This window comes from Zootoca vivipara, chromosome 12 (assembly GCF_965207765.1).
Source record: "Zootoca vivipara chromosome 12, rZooViv2.hap1.1, whole genome shotgun sequence".
NCBI lineage: Eukaryota > Metazoa > Chordata > Lepidosauria > Squamata > Lacertidae > Zootoca > Zootoca vivipara.
In genome coordinates, this window is record NC_142595.1 from 49,935,168 (window position 1) to 49,955,910 (window position 20,743).

Sequence of the window (20,743 nt, forward strand, 5' to 3'; positions counted from 1 at the left end):
CCTCCACAAGCAGCAGGAAATGATGAAAGTGAGCCGGGGGGGGGCGCCCTTACAGAGAACTCCCACCACTGCTCTCAGGCAGCCTTTTCCTCCCACCAGGCCTCAGTCTGATGGGAATTGTACTCCAAAACACCAGGAAGGCACCAGGACGGAAAGGACAGCTCTTGCGCAGTGGCAGAAGACGGCAGGCAGGACATCTGTACCTGAAGCACTCGTGAATCCACAGGCGGGTGAGGCTGGGTTTGGTGTCGTGGAAGTCCTTGTGGGCTCGCAACATGCCCTGGAAGACCTGAGACAAGCGGGGACGACAGTACGGCTATGGACCCCAGGCAAGCATCTTCTAGGCCAGTCCCGAGGATGGGCCCCACCCCCAGCTGGTCTTCCAAAGAGAGCCATCCCACGACCACCCTCAGCAAAGGCCCTAAATGCGCCTGCCTCTTGTCCCAAGGAAGGGTCGTCATCACAGCTCAGTGGCTCAGACCACCATCTGACTGCACTGCAGAGGGTTGGGCTGGAAGACCCCTGCGATCTCTTCCAACTCTACAATTCCATGACTGTACTTTTCTGGTCCTGAGGATGTCTTTACCAAGACCTGTCTTGCTCGGTGAGAAGCAGAGGGCGGAAATCTTCTTAAATAACCCATTTTTTTTCCAAGGTTGGCAAGCAGGAGACACTTCCAAGCCCTCTCTGCCAGAGGCATAAGAACACTAGAAGATGAATCAGGCCAGTGGCCAGTCTAGTCCAGCATCCTGTTCTCACAGTGGCCAGTCAGATGCCCCAATGGGAGACCAGCAAGCAGGACCCACGTATAATAATAATAATAATAATAATAATAATAATAATAATAATAACTATTATTATTATTATTATTACCCTGCCCATCTTGCTGGGTTTCCCCAGCCACTAGGGGCAGCTCCCAACAGAATATTAAAAACACTTTAAAACATTAAAAACTTTCCTAAACAGTGCTGCCTTCAGGTGTCTTCTAAAAGTCAGATAGTTGTTTATTTCCTTGACATCTGCTGTGAGGGCGTTCCACAGGGCGGGTGCCACTACCGAGAAGGCCCTCTGCCTGGTTCCCTGAAACCTCACTTCTCGCAGGAAGGGAACCGCCAGAAGGCCCTTGGAGCTGGACCTCAGTGTCCAGGCTGAATGATGGGGGTGGAGACGCTCCTTCCGGCATACAGCGGCTACACCCCAAATAACAGCCTAACCCAGGCTGAACGATGGGGGTGGAGACGCTCCTTCAGATATACTGGGCCGAGGCCATATAGGGCTTTAAAGGTCAGTACCAACACTTGTGCTTGGAAATGTACTGGGAACCAACGCAGATCCTTTAGGGCTGGTGTTATATGTTCCCAGCGGCCACTCCCGAGCAACTCTCCCCTCCTGCAATTTCCAGCAACTGGCATTCAGAAGCATTTACTGCCTCTGATTGTGGAGGCAGAGCATAGACACAGTGGCTAGTAGCCATCAATAAGTCCTCTCCGCCATGAATATGTCTGATCCTCTTTTAAAGCTATCCAGGTTGTGGCCACCACTGCCTCCTATGAGAAGCCAGGGTAAAGCCAGAAGGCCCTTCTAAGTCTGAACATTCACAGGTGACGCTGCCCAGGAAGCAGAGGAGTCCCAAATCCCCCTTTGGCCTCACCCCACTGCCTCCTAGTAGCTGACTAGTGATTGCTGCAGTGGGGGGGGGGGGGAGAGAGGCGACAGGCCTGGCAGCAGAAGCAGCCCGGCTTGCTCACAACCTGCGAGCATTTGATGTGCACGAGCAGCGCTACAGGCTCAGGGCTGAGGACAAACGTTCAGTGCACGTTTGATGTCTTCCAACTCTCTCCAAAGTTGCCGTGCCCATTTGATGTGGGAGCGCCGCGGCGCTGGCGGGAAGGAGATGAGCTCGCTTGGAATCCTAATGCTCCCAGCCGCTGGGCTGGCACAGAGGATCACACACGCAGGAAAAAATCCATCATGCCTCGTCTGCCGGGTCTCAGGCAGGAGAAGACCCCAGAAACAGGCACATTCTGTCTACGTGCTGGGGAAAACAGCCTTCCCCAACCTGGGGTCCTCCAGGTGCCTTGGACTACAACTCCCATCAGCTGGGCTGGCTGTGGGGTGATGGGAGTTGTAGTTCAGAGCACCTGGAGGGCCCCTGGTTGGAAGAAGGCTGCTTTAGATGGAGGGCAACGCGAATATGTTCAGCCCCCCCCCCCCCCGCTTAGAAGCCTCCCCTGTGTCTCTGGCTTAACCCCACAACATTTCTGTAAGATGTAGGAGCAGAAGACAAAAGAGGTGGGAAACATTCTGATTCTGAGAAAGCTGCAGCATTAGGCAAAAGAGAAATGAAGATGTCTGAAAGAGACCGAGGGGAAAGGCGAAGGTGGGTGTGGGGGGGAGAGAAAGAGGAGCTTCTCTAACTCAAAGCTGCGGAGAGCTAACAAGGACTTGCTTCCTTGCCTGAGGCAGAATGAGCCCAGAACTTGTGGGTGATCTGCCCCCCTCCTTGTGTTTGGAGCAGCATCAATCAAAGGGAACCTGCCTCCCATTCCTGCTTCTGAAGGATGGGAAAGCACTGCGTGTCCACGCCATGGTTTTCCGGCCACAGAGCCTCACCTGCGGCACCCCCTTCCTCAGGAACTTTGCCAACCCTACCCCTCCCCCCCAAGGCCCTTCTGAGCTTGTAGGGAAGAGTCCCAGAAGCCTGAGCAGGCCTTTGTTTACCTTGGAGATGTCCCGCAGGTTGAAGAGGTAGTGGATCTTGGCCGGGGTGGGCAGGAACTTCTGGACAACGCTGTTATAGAGCTCCACGGTTGCCTCGGTGATGGTGTTCCCGAGGGGCTTGAGCCCCTCGTCGAAATTCTGCAGCTTCTGGTTGATCATGGTGCCAAAGATGCGTCGGATTTGGGAGTCCTGTTCAGGGTGGAGGAGAGCTGAGGGCATGACATGGGGTGGGCATGCCCTATGCCCTCCCATACCAGCACCCGCTACGTTGGCCTGAGGCAGAGAGGTCAAGGAGCTGGGGGCAATCTTCCCCCTTCTGGGCTGTCCTGGGTTTCTCCCAAGGATTCGTAGAACTATAGATTTGAAAAAGTCATCTAGTCCTGCCCCCTGCAATGCACAGGGTGCCATCTCTGCGACGGGAATCACAGCTCAGCAGGAATCCTCGCCACAAGCTGCCAACCTCGTCAGGAGTCCCACGGCCAGCTCCCCAGTACACATACTACCCTCTCACCCTCCTTATTGGCATTGCGGGGGTTAAGGTCCCGCTCCTGCCGCACTGTTCACTCCCCGGCCTCAGCCAGGGTCCTGTGAGGCTTGCCTGTAAAATGGGAATAACAGCAGCCTGTCTGGCAGAGCTGTTGTGAGGATGGGGAAAATGGCAACTGGAACAAAGGAAGAGAAGTGGCTTAAAATACTTCAGTGGGAATCAATCATTCGCTCAGTCATACACTTCAGCTTATCCCAGCCCCCCAGCCCCCCAGCCTGACCATAAAAGTATGACAAAGCTGGACTGTCGTGGGTATGGGGCAGCAAGAAGCTCTCCTCTCCACTCCTGACTAAGTCCTACTCATTGAAATGAATGAACCCAAACTACTGCAGTCCTGTCCATTCACTTCAATGGGTCTAAGAAGATAAGAAGAGCCTGCTGGATCAGGCCAACGGCCCACCTAGTCCAGCATCCTGTTCTCACAGTGGCCAACCGGATGCCCATTATGGGAAACCTGCAAGCACCTCCTGTGGTTCCCAGCAGCTGGCACCGCCCTGTCCTGCTCTAAATGGGACGAGCAGGTGATTGAGCAGGAGCAGCCATTTTGGATTCATCTCGGGCCGGAGCTGCTTCCTTGCCAGCACCATCGCCCGCCGTGCCAAGCTCTCCCCACGCCTCCTGGGCAACTTGGATTTGGACAGCAGGCTTTCTCAGTGCCCTGCATTATGCAGGAGAGGAAAATAAAAGGCCGCGGGCGCTTCGGCTGTGCGGAGGTGAAAAGAGCTTTCCCCCTTGATCTCAGAAAGACTCTGGAAGCCAAAAGGCCAGCTGGACGAGCCCCTCGCCACCAAACCAGGTTGCCTGCGTGGACACACACACACACACAAGGGAGTGGGGAGCCAGGCGGCGTCTGCGGCTGTGGTTGCCTGATTAACCCCTGCCCTCGGAGCGTCCCAGCCGGCCTGCGTAGACCAAAGCAGCCCTTACTGTGGGGAAGGTCATGTTGATGAGGTTGAAGCGGCTCTGAAGCCGGCTAGAGATCACCGTTCGCCCTCCTCCGGGGGGCCCCATGGCTGCCATCAGGAACATGTCCTGGGGGGAAGGCAAACAGGCAACGGATCAAAACCAAAAGAAAATAAAAGACTTCTCGCTCTCGCTCGCTCTCTCTCCCCCCCCAACCTCCGCCCGCCTCTTTCCATAAAAGTGTCTGAGTAGCACGACGACTAAACAGTCTAGAGGGACCCCGCAGAGGTGGAGGTGGGGGGGGGAGGAAGGCAGGCAGCATACAAATCGGGGGGCCTGCGTGGAAGTGGAGGCTGTAATAGCTGCAATGGCATGCGCCACACTCCAGCCGGGAGGCTCTGCTGTGTGGCACGCCCTCCCGCTCCTTCTTGCCCCCCCCCCACCGCACACTCCTGAAATTCAGATGTGCAGCCTCCCAGAAAGAGACAACAACAAGTATTCCATGCACAGTCGTCTCTGGTTGTAGGTTGCAGAGTTCTTGAACGGCGGAGAGCCAAATCAGACAATTACGTTAAATGCGCAATTGTGCTCAACGTGCCTGGATTTTTATTTTTATTTATTGTCTTTTCACAAACAGGGCCACGGGGCATCAGAGGGGGAAATCAAGGCTGGGTCTGTGGGGTGCAGAGCAACTTCCGCCCCTCTGCCATGGCGCTGACAAAAATCAACGCTGCGAATCCCTCCCTCCCCCCGCGAGAGAAACTGCTATTGGGTTTAAAGCGTAACACACACACACATGTATGCAACCAGGTTCCAATCCTGGTCCCCCTGCCCCAAGAGCGTCTGTTTCAAAGAAGAAAGCATCGCGCAGCAATTGCACGTTGGGCAATTTGTCTGGCTCTGCATCCGGCCCTCACCTTGATGTACTTGATGGTCTGCTTGGCCCGGTCGTACCAGAAGCCGTAGTCCAGCCAGAGGCGGAGCAGCTCCAGGGGGGGCTGGGAGCCAAACTGGTCCTTGGCAGGCATGTTAAGATCATCCATGAAGGTGATCATGCTCTTCCCGCCCAGAGGCACATAGACGCCCTTGGTGCGCTTCTCCACCCGGCTCTCAATGATGCTCTGGACGTTGGTCGACGTGGTCTGCAAAGGCAGAAGGGGAGCATGAGGCCTGGGCTGATGGGTGCACCTCACGAGGCGCCGCCCACACCCCTGGAGCCAATGCGTGGGGTGTGTCCAGGGGGCGGAGCCGGGACCCTCCTCTCCCTCAACCTGTTACCTGAGCGGACATGTTGATGACCAGGACAGCCCACTTGGTGCTGTCCAGGGTCTGCAGGACGCCCTGGGCAATGGAGGTCTTGCCGGTCCCCACCAGGCCGACCAGCAGCACCGGGTTCTGGTTGGAGATGAGGGCGTCGACGAGATAGTTGTAGCGCATGGTGTCCACGGTGGGGACGATGATCTTGTAGAAGGGGGCGCTGGAAAGAGAAGGGAGGGAGGGGGGAGATCCGGGCTCAGCCTCAGGGGCGAGGCATCAGCTCCTGCCATGCTTGGGACCTGCCAAAGCTTGGCTGCTTCCCCTCCCTGCTACACACACGCAGGGCGCCAGAGCCCCGGGGGCCGTTCTGGTCCTTCCCAACGCGGCTGTCACGGCTCCAGGAAGGACACTGGCCTAAATGCATGAAGACATCCGACACGAGGCGCAATTGGCGCAGCTGTCACCCCCGCCGGAGCCTGACAGCTTGGAAGGAAGCCACCGTTAATGAAGGCTTGTCCCTCCGCCCAGCTTCCGAGGATGCAGGCGGCCGGCGGCCCGTGGCAGCTCGGGGACCACGTTCCGGCAATTTCAGGCCACTGATCGGATTAGGGGAGCGAGGGGCGGGAAATGGATCCAAGCCACTGGCTTGAAGAACAAGATCGGCCGAGCGACGCAGTGGCACGGTGAAGGCAGGCTGCTCGGGAGCCAGAAAAGAAAAGAATGCAAAAAAACAAGAGAAGGCAGGCAAAGGGAGCGGGGAGAGTCACTATGTGTGTATCATAGAGGTGCCCCTGTGCTGTCACTCATACCCTGCTACTGCTACAAAAATCTCGCCTGAGACCCTCCAACACACACACAATGAAGACAGGACACTGCCATCCCTAGAATGTGCCCGTTTTCCATGGTGCCCCCTTAGCTGCTGCTTCTCCTTCCTACTTTCTTTACGTATAAGAACTTCAGATGGGCCCTGCTAGGCTAGAGCAAACGTCAGCTTCACCCAGCAACCTGCTTCTCACACAGGCCGACTCCCCAGGCTAGAAGGCAATAGTCTCTCCTGGCTACTAACGGCCATTCATGGACTCCCGTCTCCTCCTCCTCTGCCTCATCCATCACTATTTTCTTCCCGACTGCCACATCTTGTGGCAGCGTATCCCACAAACCTGGCACGCAGGGTAGGAGGAAGGGCTCTCCTTTGCCTCTCCTGCCGCTGTCCTACTGCCTTTGAGCCAGTGGCGTAGCACGGGGGCAGTTGCCCTGGGCACAAAATTGTTAGGGGGCACAAAATTTTAACACCCGGTGCTGTCTCAAATCAGCTGTACCGTCACTGGGCTCCACTGAAAATGGCTTCTCCAGGTGAATCAGGAAGCGACCTCTTCAGACAACAGAATGACTTCTTTGTTATCTCTGTGTCTGTGATCTTATTGGGTGACGCAGACGCCATTAGGCAATTGAATGCGCATGTGTACACCATGAATTTCCCTCCCTCTTACCCACCCTTTTTGAGTGGCCCCGGGCACTGGCAACCCACACTAAGCCACTGCTTTGAGCTACAGAAGGTTGAAGAACACAGGTTTTAAGTTTCAGGGGCTGAGTCACACTCCCATTAAGCTCCTCCTTCCCTGCCTGGGACTGGCAGGGAGAACAACGATGGCCGGCCTGCTCTATCTTGGGCAATATGCGAAAAGCTGTTTACTTACTTGGGTGGGTACCTCCACATCTTGGGCAGTTTATCTTCAAAGGAAGACCATTGCTTCCGCTTGGGGTCAACGTAATACTCGTAGACTGTATCCTGGGACAGAAAGAAGTTAGCTTGTCAGAGGGGTGTATTTTCAGCAGACCTTGCAGAAGCCTAAAGCTGGGCCTGAATCGTAGATCACCCTGGGCAGTGGAAGGGTTTTTGATTGCAACTGGCTCTTAGGTGGGCAAGAGGGATGCCCTGTGCACCTTCCCATTGTTGCAGGAATTTATGTATTGGGGGGGGGGGAGGTTTGCCCCTCCAGCAGATATCATGCACATGCACCCCACTACCGAAATCAGCACAATCACTTTTGTGACTTTTGTGATTTGTCTTCCTATCTATTCAAAGGGCCTCTCCTGCACAATACCAAATGTAACAATTCACTGATAAATGTATCTATATACAGTACCGGCTCACTGGGAAAACTTCAGAAATTCATATAGACATGTGAGCTCAGCTACTCAGCAGCCCCTCTGCCTGAATGACAATCCCTGGCATCCTGATACCTGAGTGCCAGACAGGTAGCCATTCCAGAAATAACAAACCCAGATGAAGACAAAAGGGTTTGATTAACTTGGCTGGGAAACAGGGAAATGTAAATATCTCTTTTTGTTACACTTGATGGGTGTGTGGCGGAGGGCAAGGGGAGGAATGGGTCAGGGCCCAGGATGCTCAGATTACTGCCACCAGACCTCCCCTTTCATGATGTAACCATGATGTATTCAGGGCCGGTGCATCCATTTAGGCAGACTAGGCCATTGCCTAGGGCGTGAAAATAGAGGGGGCGCTGCCGAGCCTGCCCTGCAAAACCCCCGCGCCACCGTCGCCCTCCCAAGGCACGCGCTCGCGCTCCTCCCGCTTATGGAGGGGACGCCAAGAGGTCCCCAGCGGCAGCGGCGGCGGTAGTGGCGGCAAGCGCCCGCAGATGAAGCCTTCAGCTATGGGCGCTGCCGCCGCCGCCCACCCGCCCGCTCGCCGAGGAGCTAACAGCGTCCCCTCCACAGGCGGGAGGAGCGCGAGCCAAAAGGAGAGCTCAGTGCCCTCCTGCCTATGGAGGAGACGCCGAGAGTTCCCCGGCGGCGGCAGCAAGCAAGCGGCAGCAGCGCCCGCAGCCGAAGCCTTCAGCTATGGGCACTGCTGCCACCACTGCCACTCGCTCGCTGCAGCCGCTGCCGCTGAGGAGCTCAAAGCGTCCCCTCCACAGCCGGGAGGGCGCCGAGCTCCCCCCTTGGCCCGCGCTCCTCCCGCCAATGGAGGGGACGCAGGGGCATCAGCGGTGTGTGTGCGTCATGATGCATGCGCCCGGGGGGCGCCAGAAGGTGTTTTTGTCTAGGGCGCAAAAAGCCCTAGCACCGCTCCTGGATGTATTAGTGATGTAGTTGGGGGGGGGGATGTAACATGGGGATTAGCAGCTAATAAAAGTTTGGGTTCTCTTTTGTACAGGGCTTCCATCTTGTTTCACCTGGTGGCAGGTGGGAGTCCTGTCACGACAATCTTCAATAAAGACCAAGCCCACTGGCTGCTGTTTTGCTCTGGCATTCCTGGCTGGTGTCCTTGTTTTTTTGTCCAAGGGAGCCCTCAGATTTCTCCGTTAACACCAGAGACATAAGACCCATTTTTTCTTGCCCACATCCCTTTAGATCTATTAACTCACATGCCCTCTTTTCACCTTTGGGGTAGCCTATCTTGTTCCGGCAAGCACAACAGCTGCAGGACTTAGCCCAGCCTCATAGGACCACCACCACCACCACCACCCCGTCACTGCCATCCCTCGTGGGAAGTGCATCCAAGTGACCTTGTTAGGAAAGGAGCCCTCAATCTCTCGAAGGAAGATGTCGATTTTCTTCCGGCCCTCCTCGTCCACGGCTGCACACAGGGACCAGATCATGCTGAAGATAAAGTACATCTCCACCACCGTTGAGTAGTTTTCGCTGTCCGCAGGATTCAGCTGGGGGGTTCAGAAAAGCTCTCCTCAGACCCACTGCCCCCCAAACTCGCTGGAAGCCACCTCCCTAGGAACAAAACTTAACAGTGCTGGGATAGCGCACTTGGCCGTTGGTTCAAGCCCCAAGTTGGGCAAAAGATCTTAGATTGATCTTAGATGACCCTTGTGGTCCCTTCCAACATTACTATTCTTTGATCTGGGTTTTTATTTTTTATTTTTAAAAATAAGATTTTATTAAAGCTTTTTCATAACGCAGTAAGAGAAAAGAAACGAATCTAAATAAAAATAAGAACAGAAAGAGAAAACGGCAAAGGAAAACCAAAAAAGGGGGGGAGGGGAAGGAAAAGAGAAGAGATATAAAAAGGACATCCAAATTTCCATTTGCTAATGACATAAAAGAAATTTATGTCAACCCATGACTAAATTGCTTTCAGATGAAGATTATGCATGGACAAATTTAATGATACAGTCGTACCTCAGAAGTCGAACGGGATCCGTTCCTGAAGTCCGTTTGACTTCCAAAACGTTCGGAAACCAAGGTGCAGCTTCCGATTGGCTGCAGCCAATCCAAAGCTGCAACATCCGCGTCGGATGTTCGGGTTCCAAAGGACAATCGCAAACCGGAACAATCACTTCCGGGTTTGCGGCATTTGGGAGCCAAAACGTTTGAGTCGCAAGGCGTTCGACTTCCGAGGTACAACTGTAATTTGGAATGTATTTTTTGGAAACTACAGTGACCCATGAATCGATGTATATTTGAGGGAAACAATAAGTTCATGCATTTACATACAGTGGAACCTTGGGATACGAACGTGATCCATGTGGGATGCACGTTCACAACCTGCAGCGCCACGTCTGCACACGCACGTGAAAATGCGCAACCCGCAGTGATCACAACCCAAGGTATGACTGTATATGTTATATAGTTCTGTAATCTTAATTATATTTTAATGTCATTGTTTTAATGTTATTGTTGTTTTCCTCTGTCTGTTAAAATGTTTTATGTATGCTTTCTCTTTTTCTTTCTTTTGTACTTTAACTCATTGTAATATTCTTAATCATTCTTTTTTTAGAGAGAGGCAAGGGGGCCTTCCTTGACATAACACACCCCAAATGCTAGGTGGCCCGAGGAGGGCGGAGGCTGATGATGCGCCCAGGGCCTCCAGAGCGGCTGACTGGCCCTTGCTTGCCACTTACCCCTTCATCAGACGACGTCAAGGATGAGAACAGCTTGCATAGAGACACAATCCCACTGTACTCGGGGATAGGGACCAGCTCCTGACAGTTGTCCTTCTTGAAGGTCAGCATCTTGTTGGTAAATTTGTCAAACATTCGCTGCAGGGTTTCCGCTTCGGTCTGGGAGGAGACGGGGGCAAAGGGAAGCTCGCCGACTGTCGACTATTTGATCTGCTCCTCCTGAAGACCCCCGCAAACCCACATTTGTCCCTTCAGGGCTTCCCTAGGACCTCTCCATCCCACCCTGACCAGTGCTGGATTTACGTATAAGCTAAACAAGCTATAGCTTAGGGTCCCACTCTCTTGGGGGGCCCCTAAAAAATTAAAGGAAATAAAACTGGATGTACATTTCCAAAATATAAATAAAAAAACAAATAAAACATACCTACAGCAACAGTGTTTTGTTTTGTTTTGTGTTGTGTAGGCTCCTATGATGTAAGTAATGGGCCCCACCTGCTAGCCTGCTCCCTAAAATATCATGGGTTTGCTCCTTTCTATATATAGGGTGCCTACATTCTGGATGGACAGGTTGCAGGGCAACATGGGCAAACGGCTTGAGATACCTATGTGGTCCATAAATGACCATATAGCATATATTCAACACACAAAAAAGTGATAATTTGTTGTTGAAAAAGGACAGCTGGACGTATAAAGGGCCCCATTACCTTCGACTGCTTAGGGCCTCATCATACCTAAATCCGGTTCTGTCCCTGACCCTCACACGGTCAGTAGCAACATTATTGTTGCTATTTATTACATTTACAGTGGTACCTTGGTTTACAACCACAATTGGTTCCGGAAGTCTGTACTTAACCTGAAGCGTACTTAACCTGAACTTTCCTATTGAAAGTCATGGAAAGTGGATTAATCCGTTCCAGACGGGTCCGTGGAGTACTCAACCTGAAGCGTACTTAACCTGAAGCGAACTTTCCCATTGAAAGTAATGGAAAGTGGATTAATCCGTTCCAGACGGGTCCATGGAGTACTCAACCTGAAGCGTACTTAACCCGAAGTATGAGTGTAATTGGTTCTGGAAGTCTGTACTTAAACTGAAGCGTACTTAACCTGAAGCGAACTTTCCCATTGAAAGCAATGGAAAGTGAATTGATCCGTTCCAGATGGGTCCACGGTGTTTGTAAACCGAGGTGGTTGTAAACCGAGGTATGACTGTATATTCTGCCTTTCCATATGTACTTCTCGTCCTCCCCATTTTATCCTTTACAACAACCCTGTGAGGTAGAGTAGGCTGAGAGAAGGCAGCGACTGACCCAAGATCCCCGTGGGAGCTTCATGGCCTCGTGAGAATACAGCTCTTGTGGGTGCATGAAATGAGCAGGGCAGAACAGGGTGGGGGGAAAGGGACAGACTTGACCGTGGGGGTCCCGGCGTCAGCTCGCTTTTACAACCCACTGTTCTCCCCTCCTCAAATACCTTTGGGCGCTTCTCGATCCAGGAAAGGACATAGGGCCTCCACCCCAAGTCACTATAGTCTGTGTAAACCATTCCGCACCGGGAGACGGTGGCGGGCGAGGCGACGGCGAGATTCTCCACCTCAAACAGCAGGGAAACCTGGGGGGGGGGAATGGAAACCACCAATCAGTTCTGGCCATGGAGCTGCTGGAGTGGCTGGCTTGTGGGGGCCGCAGCTCGGGCCTACCTGCTCAGGCATGGCAATCCTCTCGCCATTGATGAGGGTCAGCACTTTGTTGTCGTCCATGACAGAGTTCATGCTCTCGATCCACAGCGTGTCCACGGGGCCGTCAAATAAGATCCACTTCTCGTCAGGTTTCTCGTCTGGGCAAAGAGGAACGTTAAGAACTCCGAGTCCATAATGCGGACTCCTGCCTCCTGGGCTACAGCAGGAAGGATCTCAGGACAGTGAATTCGCTGCCCTCCTTTGTATACCTTACATGGAAGCCACAACATATAACTAGGTGGGCTGAAGAAAAATTGCCTCTCCTTGAGTCTTGGAAGAGCCACAGCCAGCGTAGACGGGGTTTGACTGGGTGGCTATCAGCTTAAAGGGCTTGGAAAAAAGGGTTGGAGAAATTCATGGAGGAGAAAGGCTGCCAATGGTATGAGGCAGCAACATTTCTGAGTACCAGCTGCTGGAAGCCACCGGAGAAGAGAGGGCTCTTGTGCTCAGATCTTGGTTGGATCCTTAAATGTATTTGGGAAGACATACCAGAAGAGCCATTAGCAGACTCGCCAGTACATCAAGGAGAGCTAGAAACATGCCCTTTAAAAAAAATGAGGGCTGGGATTCCCTGAAAGCCAAATTCTGTGATTCAGAGGAACAGAACAGTGGCTGGTCAACAAACAAGGGGCAATGGGTGGGGCACCAGGGACAAGGGTTGAAACACACAGAATGGATTGAAACACACAACAATTTCAAAAGCAAAGCAGAGAATTTCTTCCAAGGTCTCATTTGAAGAGGTTGATTGTCTGAGACAGAGAGAGAGGTGCCAGCTTGCTCAGAAAGGAAGAGTGATTGGCAGCCAAGGCAGGCACCTGGCACGGCCAAGGTGGGCCTCCTGGAGGGTAAATACCTGTGCAGACCTCACGCATGATGGAAGCCAGAACGCCATCGTGCCATTCGCTGGTGGCAAGGTCATACCTCCCAAACAACTCCCCAAGGCTCAGGGCTTTGGGGTTGAGGGAGAAGTCCTGCAGTGGGGGGGTCAGATGGGGACAGGAGTCTGGATTAGAGAGTTAGGAGCTACTATCCACGGGCGAGGGGGGAAGCAAGGCCTGGCTTGGGGGGGGGGGAAGCAAAGATCTGGGCCTCAGGTGCCCAAAGGTGGAAAGCAGAGCACAGAGCTGGAGCAGCCCAGCAAGAACCAACCCTCAGCTTTGCAAAGGAAGTCGTTCCAAAGGCCAGTTCCCACCACTGCTCACATTGATTATTTCACTCACGGGGGCTCTCTTTCAAGCAGGCAGTTTGAATCATTTGACTCAAGTGCAAATCGGGGTCGCCGTCCCCCCCCCCCAGCATCTGGAAGGTTTACGAGGGCAAGCGGAACTGAGTCATGGCAAATGAGTCAAGCCACCCCTGTTACCATCTAGCTCAGCGTAATCCAAACAGTGGAGGGGGGGGGTGAGGGGTGAGGTAGCTGGCCACACGCAACACTGCAGCCCCAGCAGCAAAAACAGAACCCCAGAAGTCATCCAATCTTCTTCACGAGAGAGTCAGACACCGTACCAGCAGGGGGGTGGAAAGAAAGGGGTCGGAAGCTGATTCAGAAACCCATAAGCAACAAGGGTCTCTCTGAAGCAGCCCGATGCCGCAACCTGGACCAAGATTTCGCCCTCTTCCTTGCCTTTCGATCCTCTGTTCCCTGTGCCGCCACCCCCCCTCCAGCACAGAGCAGAGATCCCCCGAGAGGAAAAGACAGTGGGTCACCTTCACCCACCCAAAATCAACATGCATGCCAACAGGTTCCCATCCTCAATTATCATAGAGATTGGGGTCAGAGGAAGGCCTTCCCCCGCTCCGTCTCCCACCCGTTTCCTAGAAACAGCAGTGCCATCGCCCCGCTGGCATGAGAAAAAGCAAATGCCCGCGGGAGGCCTCCTGCCGGCACTCGGAGATAATCACCGGTGCCCCCTCAGGGTGAGGCTATCAGGCAAAGCGGCATGAGCTGGGGGGTGGGGTGGGGGGGGACTGAGGAGAGGCAGGCGACAGTGTCCCAGGCTCAGCACGTATTTCCCCCCACCCTAGGCCTGGGGCTCAGTGCCCCCAGCTCTCAAGAGGAAATCCCCCTCAAAGCAGGAACCTGGTGCCTCCTGGCTACATCCAGCCGCTCCTTGGGCTGTGGTGCCCCCCTTGCTGGGTGGGGGGGCAGGAAATGGTCTCTGAGAGGCAGGCAGGCAGGGGGAAGGCTGGCCAGGCCACAGCAAAGGTGAAGCAAAGGTGAGGGACCGCCAGTGAGGGCTGGAGAGGAGAAAGCAGGAGTTATGGCAGAGCTGAGCCAGAGCAGTCTGTAGTTTGAGGCCTCTGCCCAAGCAAGGCCTCTCCTTTGCCCCCTAAGCTCCCTGGGCGCCTGTACAGTGACTAGCATGCCATGTAGCTGCCTAAAGTTCACAGCTGGCCTCAAGAGCAGGTGGGAAATTGCCCCAAATACATGGGCCACCCACCAGCACGCTTTGCACAGCCCCCCTGTGGCTCGGACTCGGTAGCCACAAGCAAGTAACAAGGAGGACAGGAGGGGCTCAGCTGCCCCACCAACACACACACTTCGGCTCCCGGTCACCATGGGGGCAGCAGCATCTCCTGTGGAACTGGCTGCCACAAGATGGGGCAGCAGCGGCCACTGGCTTAAATTGGGAATGGAGACAATCTCATAAAAGGTAGCCGTATTGTCACTAGCTACGGACAGCAAAATGGAGCCTCCAGGTTCAGAGGCAGTGTAGCTCTTAATTTGAGACAATGGGGGCAGATAGGAGGGGGGGGCAGCTGCCTTTCTGCCCTGCCTCCTGGGTTTCCTGAAGGAACAGGATGATGGGGTTAGAGAGGCCCCTGGTTTAATCCTGCAGGGCTCTGCTTATGTTCCCTGTGGGTGTCACCGTCCAACCCACCTGCCCTTTGCCTGTTCTGTTATACATTTGGGGCCTCTGAGTACCCCGGACTCAGCCTGGCCTGAGGACAGCAGGACAGCAGGACTCAGTTTCCCCTAGGGAAGAAGATGAGTGAGTGCCTATAGGTCTGAGACAGTGTGGCTTCTAGGCAGGAAGGCACTCTGATACCTCTCTCTCTCTCTCTCTCTTAGCAACATGGCAGGAGTGAAGGAAGGGGCCCTGGTGTACCTGCACATGCCATTCGCATGACGCTGGACAGAATGCCATCCGTCCACTCATTGGTGCTGAGGTTGTACTCTCCGTACAGCTCGCCCAGGGAAACTGCCTTCGGGTTCAGGGGGTACTCCTGGAAGCAGGCAGGCCCAGCAAGGAAAGAGAGCGGGAAGGTGGGAGGAAGAGAGGGGCAGGGGAGACAAAGTCAGGAGGAAGCAAGGTGCTTTTTTTTCTAGCTAAGACCCAGACAGACCTGTGTGCTTTATTTATTTTTTATGGCTATCCAACTGGGGAGAAGCAAATGGAAGCTAGAGGGCTGCGGGTAATCCTGCCCCCGTTTTTATATCAAGGGCGAACAACTTGCCTCCCGTCCCTAGGAAAGAATGCAGCAGAGAAGCCAGCCAGCAAGGGGGGGGCTACAGGAAAAGTGGACATTGGCGAAGAAGCCCCACCCAGCCCAACAAGTCCCATCAACTGGAGAAGACGTCTGGGATGGGCCCCCGAGGAAGTGGAGGAAGAAGAAGAGGCAGCCAGACTTGGCAGAGGCAAGGAGGGAGGCCAGTCCTCTGCTCAGCCCCGTGTCGCAGAGCCAGGCACCGGGGAGGCACAGGAGCTTCCCACTGACCCGGACTAGGTTGGCCGTCGCGTCTCCGCTCTTGCAGAGGGTGCAGAGGGTGGCCTGCAGGGCGCGCCAGGTGACGGTCTTGCCGCTGCCCGTGTTGCCCACGATCATGGAAGAATGGCGAGAGTTCTTGGTCTCGTACAGCTGGATCACCTTGGTGATGGTGAAGGGGATCACCTGCAGGCCCATTTCTTTCAGCTCCGCCTCAAGCACTTCCTTGAGCTGGAAGGGGAAAGAAAGAAAGAAAGAAAGAAAGAAAGAAAGAAAGAAAGAAAGAAAGAAAGAAAGAAAGAAAGAAAGAAAGAAAGAAAGAAAGAAAGAAATGCCCAGATTGGAAGGCTGCATAGGCAACACCTGGTTTTTCATGCCACATCTTAGCTCAGTCAGTAGAGCACGAGACTCTCAATCCCGGGGTTGTGGGTTCGAGCCCCACGTTGGGTGAAAGATTCCTGCATTGCAGGGGGTTGGACTAGATGACCCTCGTGCCCTCTTCCAACTCCACAATTCTATGATTCTCTCTCCCAGTAATGAAAGTCCCTGCTTTTCCCACCACTACCATCAAGCATTCCAGTGGGTTGGTGGGTTCCACCTGCGAGGGGCTTCCCTTGGAGAACAGCAGCTCAGCACTGGGTGGAGCTCTTGCCCAGTTTCCCGGGAAGAAGAGGCGAAGCCTGTGGGGCAGGGAGGGGACGGGATGGCTGACCTTTCCATAGTCGATGACGGGGCACTCAATGCCTGGGAAGAGGTCCTGAGTGATGGCGTTGAAGAGAGGCACATCGCCAGACGTCAGCTTGGCTATGTTCATGTCTTTCATGGCCATGAGGAGGACCTGCAAGCAGAGTGTGTGGAAGAGCTGGTCGGAGGAGGGTATGTGGTACAGGGGGGGGAGGCAAAAAAGGGTGCCAAGCGCTCCATGAAGCACCCCAGGGAGGACCCCGTGGCATAAAGGAGCTGCTGTGTGACTGATAAAGCCACCAGAGGCAGACATGGAGAGCCAAAGATCATTTCCCCTCCCAAACCTGCACACACAACAGCAACGTTACGAGTGACTTCCTCTTCATTCCAACCCCAGAGTTCTTAGCAGCCACTAGCCTTTCAGGAACAGAGGAAGCTGCTTTACAGGGGGCCAAACCATTGGTCCACCTAGCTTAGTATTGTCTACACTGACTGGCAGCAGTGGCTCTCCCGGATTTCAGGCTGGAGATTCTCCAAACCCACCTGGAGATGCTGCTATGGATTGATCGGGGGACCTTCCGCTTGCAAGCCAGGCTCTCTGCCGCTGAGCTACCGGCCCTTCTGTGCTGGCCACGTTTTGCGGCACAACTGCAGAAGTCAGGGGGCTTCTCACCTCCTCATCAGAAAGGTCGGGCTGCACCCTGCGCTTCTTCCCAGCATAGCGGAGGAGGGACGTGAGCGCCCGGAGGCCAAAGTCGTAGTGGTCTTGCTTGGAGAGCTGCTGGACAGCCAGCGAGTAGAGGGTGTAAACCTTCTTGGCCAGGATCTGGGAAGGGGAGGAGACAGTTTGGCATACCTCACTGGGAGGGCTCTTTTTCGGCTCACCCACTCTGCCCAAGCAAAGCGCCCCCTCCCCAAACCATCCCAACAGTACCTTGCAGTTACTGAAGCCTTCCCCAAAGAGAATGATCTCGGCGATGAGAGTGGAGTCAGGCACCACCATGGAGATGGGGCGGAACATCGACTTGAGGTTGTCGGGCAGCTCTGTGCGTCCAGCATAACCTGCCACGAGGGACACAGAAGCACTGGCAAATGTCCACGGGTGGAGGCACCCCCCCAGCTGAGCCCACCTGTAAGGGACTGGACTGAAGGGGATGAGATTGAGGAGGAATGGTAGAGATCGCCCCCCCTCTCTTCCTGAAGCTTCCAGGGGAGAGGAAGGCAATATTGAATTACAGCAGTGGTTTAAGGAAGGTCACACCTCAGAGACAGGTGAACAGAAGAGATGGGAGATGTTGGGAGGAGGAGGAGACAGAGAGCAGCCAGCTGACACACTATCACTGGATAGTATTTCTGACCCCCCCTTCTCCCAGAACCTGGCATTCGTTGAGATTGCAAGAGCAAAGGACTCAGAGACAATTCGCCCCTGGCAGCCACCGTAAGGGGAAGTGCTGTTGCTAGGAAGGGGGGGGGGAGGAGCTCAGTTGGAGCAACGCCATTAATGGGAGACAGACTGCATTCCTTTTGTCTCTTACTGTGATGACTGAATAAACTCATTAGCAAGAACTCTTCTTTGTTTTTCTCTACTTCTTGCTGCCACCGGGGGGGGGGGGGGGAGGGATAGAATTCCCCGAAGCCTAACACCACCCCTGCCCAGAACAAATCTCCCGGCCTCCCCACCTGGGTTCATGGTGATGAAGATGCCGCAAGACCACACCAAGTTGATCTCGTGGCCCTCAAAGGTGAAGCGCGTCAGGTTGGCAGCCAAAGCCGAGAGGATGGAGAGGATCTGCTGGGCCACGACGGACAGGACCTCAATGTTGATGCGGTTGAACTCGTCAAAGCAGCCCCAGGCCCCGGTCTGTGGGCAGAGTGCAAAGTGGAGAGCTTGAGGAGGGCCAGGGCAGGCATGGGGAGCCCTTGGAGCAGGGCCAGCACCTGACTCTTCTCCTTACCTGTGCTAGGCCGGAGTACATGCGCCCCATCGACTTGTAGTCCAGGCCTTCAGAGCAGTTGACCACAATGACGTACATGCCCAGAGCCTTGCCAAGGTCCTTTACCGTCTCCGTCTTTCCAGTGCCTGCAGGGCCCTTGGGGGACCCTCCCCGGTGGAGGTGGAGTGCTGTGGTCAGAGTCATGTAGCACCTGCGGAAGAGAGGCCGAAGGAACCCAAAAAACCTCAAGCTCTCCTTGTCGACTGGCCCTCCAGAGCAGGATGACTAGGGGTTCCCATGGCTGGCTTCCCACTTCCCCACTGGCCACCTTTCTTTTGTCACCCCTCCCCAAACATTGTTAGCTGCCTCTTCCCCTTCCCAGGCTCCCTCCTGCTGTCCCCAGCAGAATCCCCCACCCTTCCAACCCAGACAGACCCAGACTGTAGCCTTTCAGTGCTGGCACCAGGCCCTTCATGGCATGCCAACCTCCATGGCCAGAAACCCCTAGGCTTCTCCTGGTCGGGCTCACAGCCCTCGTGGGGTACCTGTCGGTGAGTGGGGTGATGACCAGCCGCCCAGAGTTCCCCAGATACTCGTAGCCATAGGCAAACTGGGTGTTGGTCTGCCGGATGACGCAGTCGTCCAGCTCCTGAAAAAAAGATTTTCCATAGGAGAGGGGTGGTGGGGTGTTGGGAACTTGTGGAAGTCGGCTGGTAGCTCATCCCATCTCAGCCCCTGTGATGCATCAGGATTATGCGGAGTCCCAGCAGTTTTCAGATATTTCCTTCCCGCAACAGAACGGCTTCTTCCAGAATCCCCGGTTAAGGGGAAAACTCCTCTGCCACATAGTTCAAAGTAACAAAGCGCTTATCATCTCCAGACGGAAGACAATGCTAAACAACACTATGGACTTTATACAGTTCTTCTGGTCTTTGAAGAAAATATGCTTATATACGGAGAGGTCCGCTAAAGCTATCACCATGCTAGCTGACGCTGGTGTGTAAAACCCACAGCCTATTCCCCTATCTCACAGATTCAGAGTCAGACCCTGACAGCAAAACAGGATAGCATCAGGACAGGACTTCACATAATGAAAGCAATGCCCTAGAGACTATTATACCTGTCTCTACATTCCTGAATCAATGGGAGGGTGAGCAACTCAGCCAGTCATGCACATGACCTTGCTGGTGTTGCTACGGTAACCCCAGTGCACCTGGCACCCTTATCTCAGAACATCCAGATGTGCTAACTCAAGACATGAGACCAAGCACTGTGCCACTTAAACCATTGTTCACATTGCACCAACACAGAGCGGTCACTTGCAGTCACATGATGCCCCATGTCCCCCCCCCTCCCCGGAACCCACATTGCTAAAAACTGTCCTTCCTTCCCACTCCTGGCGTCCTCCAGATGTTTCGGACTACAGCTCCCATCAACCCCAGTATCAATGGGGTTCATTCACACTTCCATTTGGCCAGTGATTTCAAGTCATAGGTCTGAAAGGCTCCTTTTTTTGTCCCACTGTTGAATCGGAACAAATGTCAATCAGGTTCTCTGTGGATTGACATTTGTTTCGACTCAACGGTAAGCAACAGGTGTTCCAAGGGAAAGCGGCGGAAAAAGAAGAAGAACCTCTTTGACCCGTGACTAGAAATTATGGGGCAACCAGAAGTGTGGGTGAGTCCATGGTCATGCTGGCTGTGGCAGATAAAGAGCTGGTAGCTCAAAACATCTGGAGGGCACCAGGCTGGGGCAGGCATCAATAGTCCTCTCCATTATGGACTTATCCAATCCTGCTTCTTCCGGCACCCCAGGGCCTCCACCATTGCTTCCAGCTCCTCTAGTTCTGGCTGCCTTGCTCTGGACTTGACTCCTGCTGTGTTTTGGACCCAGGCACCTCCTGTGGTCTCAGCCAGCTCTCCCCTCCTTACACACACACACACCAGGTCCTGGAACTCTGCGAGGACCTGGCTTCTCCTGAGGGCAAGCACAAAAGCAGCAAGGGAGGCCGCATAGGGCCATATTGGTAGCCAGTGTCAGTGCAGGGGGCAGCCCCCAGCAGTCTCCCCACCTGCCTCCTAGATGCCATACTACTTAGGTGTGGAGACCTGAACGTGCAGAGTATGCAGACCAAAAGTCTGCTGCTTCCATTTGAGCTCCAAACCAATCCAAGCGGTCTGGCTGCCACCCACTGGGTGAGAAAAGAGGCGAGAGACACACACGCAGGCTCCAGCCCAGGCTCAGACCCTCCCCAAGAGCAGAGTCTCCTGCGCTTCTGCACCACAAACAGCAGAGGGAAACGGCACTCAAGGATGGGCACAGAGCTAACCGGGCTGGGAATTGTTAGCTGTCCAGAGGAGGGCGGCAGCGGCCG

At 54.3% G+C, this 20,743-nt stretch overlaps 1 protein-coding gene across 2 annotated transcripts in view; it reads right to left on the bottom strand.

Annotated features, from left to right (window-relative positions):
* DNAH2 (dynein axonemal heavy chain 2) overlaps window positions 1-20,743 on the bottom strand; it is a 149,577-nt gene that overhangs the window by 35,683 nt on the left and 93,151 nt on the right. The window contains exons 36-53 of one of the 2 annotated variants that reach the window (XM_060281903.2): window positions 18,915-19,018; window positions 18,391-18,580; window positions 18,116-18,296; window positions 17,370-17,497; window positions 17,109-17,261; window positions 16,464-16,589; window positions 15,764-15,982; window positions 12,897-13,014; window positions 12,005-12,141; window positions 11,779-11,916; window positions 10,309-10,467; window positions 8,962-9,114; window positions 7,126-7,217; window positions 5,450-5,648; window positions 5,089-5,313; window positions 4,196-4,300; window positions 2,722-2,910; window positions 204-289 (exon numbers count right to left, since the gene is read on the bottom strand). In XM_060281903.2, coding sequence (XP_060137886.2) covers window positions 204-289; window positions 2,722-2,910; window positions 4,196-4,300; window positions 5,089-5,313; window positions 5,450-5,648; window positions 7,126-7,217; window positions 8,962-9,114; window positions 10,309-10,467; window positions 11,779-11,916; window positions 12,005-12,141; window positions 12,897-13,014; window positions 15,764-15,982; window positions 16,464-16,589; window positions 17,109-17,261; window positions 17,370-17,497; window positions 18,116-18,296; window positions 18,391-18,580; window positions 18,915-19,018 — 2,702 coding nt within the window. Of the gene's footprint in view, window positions 1-203; window positions 290-2,721; window positions 2,911-4,195; window positions 4,301-5,088; window positions 5,314-5,449; window positions 5,649-7,125; window positions 7,218-8,961; window positions 9,115-10,308; window positions 10,468-11,778; window positions 11,917-12,004; window positions 12,142-12,896; window positions 13,015-15,153; window positions 15,272-15,763; window positions 15,983-16,463; window positions 16,590-17,108; window positions 17,262-17,369; window positions 17,498-18,115; window positions 18,297-18,390; window positions 18,581-18,914; window positions 19,019-20,743 lie in introns of both variants that reach the window. The other variant, XM_035134845.3, reaches the window with a different exon arrangement.